The sequence below is a fragment of the Triticum aestivum genome, chromosome 7B (genome assembly GCF_018294505.1).
Source record: "Triticum aestivum cultivar Chinese Spring chromosome 7B, IWGSC CS RefSeq v2.1, whole genome shotgun sequence".
Taxonomy (NCBI): Eukaryota; Viridiplantae; Streptophyta; class Magnoliopsida; order Poales; family Poaceae; genus Triticum; species Triticum aestivum.
This window is the reverse complement of record NC_057813.1, coordinates 722607710-722612073: the sequence shown is the minus strand read 5'-3', so window position 1 is coordinate 722612073 and position 4364 is coordinate 722607710. Positions and strand designations below refer to the sequence as shown.

Sequence of the window (4364 nt, the reverse complement as noted above, 5' to 3'; positions counted from 1 at the left end):
TGACTGATGGTCGCCAATTAGTATTTCCGTAGTTTAAATGACATCTAAGTTATCCCTCCATCACCGCATTGTGAGTATGTTTGGTAACGGAGTGAGAGGTTTATCAAATATGTTGTAGTACTTAGTTATAGCCAAAGCATCCGCTCTATGTTGGGCATTATGTTTTGCGATTATGATGTTTTTTTTTGATAAAATAAATATTTTCAGATGCATAATTCATATTCCATATTTAGGCACACACTCTGCTCCATATTTTTTTTTTTTTGAAATGGACTGCCCCATATTTGTCTTTTGTTCAGCAACATGACGACCACGAGGTGATGACGCCATGGACGTACCTAGAGCATTCTAGTCTTGCACTGCGGCATCTTAAGCCTATAGCGGTGTTACGAGTGTTTTTTCCCCTGGTATCTATGGCAACTACAGAGTATTTATTTTACAGAGTTTGCCTCCATTGGCGTGGTTGTTCATGATGGATGTGTGCATACCATACGCAGATGTCATAAGAAGAACTGATTTATGGTTGGAGCTACTGGATACACGGCAGATAATCAATAAAAGTTTTCATTAAAAAAACGTTTTGCCCTTTTTTAGTTTTTTTTTAGATCTTACTAACCTTTTTTTTGTGTGTGTGTGGGTCGAAAGTGAGTCCACACGGATGGAGATTGTATCAAGCCCACTTTGCTTTCCAGGCTTCCAGCCCACGCCGGCGCGGCCCAGGCTGACTGCTTCTCCTACCTCACCCCTTCCTTACCTCTACAGCGGTGCTAACCTAACAACGCACGACAAAGACAGCCGCCGGCCGTCGAAGCGCGCGCCGCCGTACACCCTCTCTCTCCGGCCGCCTCGCCGTCCCCCGCGGATAAGGTCTCACCCAACCTCTCCTACTTTCTACTCCCCCCTGTATCCGTTGCTTGCGGCATCGCTGCACCCGTAGGTAGGGTCTGTCTGATGGGGGCTGTGTCCGTTGGATCCATGTTAAAAATTGGTCTGGAGAGCCCCAAAATCCAGTAGCCATGAGCCGCGCCCTACGATTTTGGATTATTTTTTCTCCCTATTTTGTGCCCGCTTCTGTACGCAAGCGTTTCCGAGCTATGGGCGAAGGATTTGGGTGCAGTGTGTCAGGAGCCGGCCGCAGTTGTTACAGTATCAACACCTGGATTACAATCATAGTCCACTCCGGTGGTTTGTTTCAGCCTGAATTCGTCTTAGATTGATTCACCGCAAGGTGCGGCGATCTTCTGCTCATGCAGAGCCGGTTAGCTTCAGAACTGCCTCAATTTGATATCAGTATTTCGCTCCAGTTAACTGTTTCAGTCTGAATCTATCTTAGGTTGCCTTACCAACAGGGCTGGTTAGTTTGCAGAACTGCCGCTAGCATATAGCATTACCATTTTGCTTTGCACCGCTGAAGAGTTCTGCAACAATTCATATTGTTGAATGCGCGGTACAAATGAATTTTTAGATTTCCCAACGGCTTCGTCATTTCTGCTCTGAATTTTCTTGTCAGGTTCAGCTGCGGACGATGGACCAGATGAATGCTGCGGCAAGTCTAGAACCGAGAGCGAAGGCCACCCTGGTTCTCAGAGGGGAATCGTTCACAGTCAGCTCTGAGTCAGGTACCCTGTCGGAGCAGCTGGCGGCGATGCGGGAGAAGAGCATGGTGATCCTCAAGGGCTACATAACCAAGCACAACGCTCCGAACGATGTCCCTGATGAATCCATCGAGGGCTCATCCGATGAGGAGGGCGAAGCGCTTGCTAAAAATCCTCTGAAGAAATCTAGGAAGCAGAGGTGATCGTCCTAAATCTCATCCGATGTATCGCGCTCTTTGTTAGTCCCCTCATTCAAGTATCAGAGAACATGCTGTTGTCCCTTGCTAGCTAATGTTAGGCACTAGCTGCTTGTTTATGGAATTGTTATCTGAAGATATGTGCAGGGGAAGGTCGCACTTTTCTGTACAACTCGTCTGTCAGATGTTTTGCTTTGGAGGAGAATATATGAGCTTCAGCACAAAAGTTATTTGCTGTTAAATGTCCATCTTCAGTAAGGCGCCAACAACTTAATTGAAATCCAACAAGCAGCAGGTCCTGATAGCAGTCAAAATTTCTGTTTCATGAAAAGTATATTGTGTTCTAGTGTATTATCTGTACACATGCATCCAACTGTGGGGGTAAAAATGATTCTAGCACACTCCATCAACCATGTTTTTTAGTTTCCTTATCCGTAAAAACTAGTGTTAAAACTATGTTTCCAAGCCCTATCAAATTTGTGGAAACTTTTATCTTGTGGTTGGTTCACATATCTTACTCAGCATAGTACCGATCTCTAGCTGAACATGTTGAAAACCCTGACGTCTCTAGCTGAACATGTTGAAAACCCTGATGGCCTATTGTGCCATGTGGTATCTCTAGCTTAACATCGGTAACAAACACTATTCTGTCTGAACAGAATACAGAAACTCCGACAACATGAACTCAATTTGGGATTGGAAGCAACACACTAGCACATGTCACTCGATACACGTGTTTCCTCTCAACCCTGCTGGCCGGTTTCGGGTGCATGCTTTGTATTCTCCCTGTTTGTGATTAATGATACACGTTACTTAAAAAAAAGGGCCACTCGCGATAGTGAAACTGTAATTGATGTATAAGCACAAACACGCTGCCGTAGTGGCACATTTTTAAACAGAAACAAAAGATCCGCCTCATCCATTAATTAAGCAGAAAAGAATTACCCAGTTAATTAATGCAAAATTGGTTGAAAATTGCTATAATCCGCTGAGCAGCATGCATAGGATACCTCACGCACACCTGCAAAGAGTGCCTTGTCGAAAGCAAGTGCTCTGCTAGCTAATTACTCTTGGCCTTCGCACCATACCATGGCATACTCCTCGTCATCTTCATCCTCATCTTGAACCGGACAGCACCGCCAGACCAAAACAATTGGAACTGTGCGCACGAGGAAGAAGGCCAGCTGCCTGAAGTTTATGAAGGTGTATACGTTGGCCCACAGGAAGAACGCTAACAGGATGCCTTGCAAAAACCACCATTCGAACGAGAGGTGCGTGTAGTTAGCTGATTAGCTCCCGGAGGTGCAGATAGATGGATGGGCAGATCGAGTAGCTAAGTAATTTGCGTGTTGGAAGGAAGGAAGGAATCGTCACCTTCTTAATTACCAACGTTGTGTAAGAGCACAAAACACCTCCTGACAGATCCGCCACCCCCGCTTTCTCGGTGGAGCTCTTGGGTGCCTCCATCCTGACGACGATCGATTTGATGTGTAACATAGCGGCCGGTTTTCTTTCTAGTGTTTTCTCAATCAGTTTATATATTTAATTTTGAGAAAATAAGAAAAATATTTTTTTAATGTAAATTCGTTTTGATAATCTGAAAATATTTTAATAAACATGAGCATTTTATGAAACGTTTTGGAACATTTTTGAACTTTCATGAGCAATTTCAAATTTGGGAAAATTTTAAATTGTGATGTCTAAAATCGAAACAATTTTAAAATTTAAGGAACATTTAAAAAATATTTTTAAAATCCAACATTTTTAGAAATTCAGAAAGATTTTTTAATTCATTTTTTTCGGCAATATCAGGAATATTTTTCCAAAAGTAAAAACATTTTGGTTGTGCATAGTCATATACTAGAAACTGCCAAGTTGTTAAACCATACGCTTTACGGATTTATGCAGAGATTTCTAAGATTGTAAAACACACACAAACACACACACACACGCGCGCGCGCGCAATTTTCCCAAGTGTCATCAATTAATTCATGAAGACATGCGACACCGTGCTTAATATTTTAAGTTTTATCACCTCAAAAGGGAATTAATTATCTTTACAAAATATAATATTAAAATTAGCATTGTGTCTACTTGTAAGATAGACATTAGGATTGTATACACAATATTCACAAAAAGTATAAAATAAACTATAATTAGTTATACATAAATATAAGAGTTTAGTACAAATATTACTCTTTCCGGTCGAAAAATTGTGTCGTGGTGTAATACCCTACTCCCGCTCTGGAGTGATATTGTCCTGAGAGTGGCTACAATGCATGTCTTGAGTTGTGAATGAATCAGTTGCTTTCGAAGGCAGTAAACTTCGCCTATCCCATAGTTAGATTCTCGTCAAAACATAGGCTTTTTCAGAACTTAGAGCATAACAATACACATTATGTTTTACAAGGTTGGTTTAAGCATTCAACCTCTTTTCATGCTTTCAGTATTTCTTGCCCCGCTTATATGTTGTTTTCATTGGCATGTCCTTTAGATAGCAGGCATACACACAATACGTTTACCTTCAATCTATTAACTATGTTATATCCGAATTTGGAAAAATATTAAGGCA

At 41.8% G+C, this 4364-nt stretch overlaps 2 protein-coding genes across 2 annotated transcripts in view; one reads left to right on the top strand and one right to left on the bottom strand.

Moving 5' to 3' along the window:
- LOC123158622 (dof zinc finger protein 5-like) overlaps window positions 1-455 on the bottom strand; it is a 3698-nt gene extending 3243 nt beyond the window's left edge. Inside the window, exon 1 of the mRNA XM_044576539.1 lies at window positions 441-455. Coding sequence (XP_044432474.1) covers window positions 441-455 — 15 coding nt within the window. The remainder of the gene's footprint in view (window positions 1-440) is intronic.
- Window positions 456-779: 324 nt separating this feature from the next.
- On the top strand, window positions 780-2198 carry LOC123158905 (uncharacterized). The gene is made up of 2 exons (XM_044576717.1): window positions 780-867; window positions 1511-2198. The coding sequence occupies exon 2, from the start codon at window positions 1526-1528 to the stop codon at window positions 1796-1798; it is 273 nt and encodes a 90-aa protein (XP_044432652.1). The 5' UTR covers window positions 780-867; window positions 1511-1525; the 3' UTR covers window positions 1799-2198.
- The last annotated feature ends 2166 nt before the right edge of the window (window positions 2199-4364 follow it).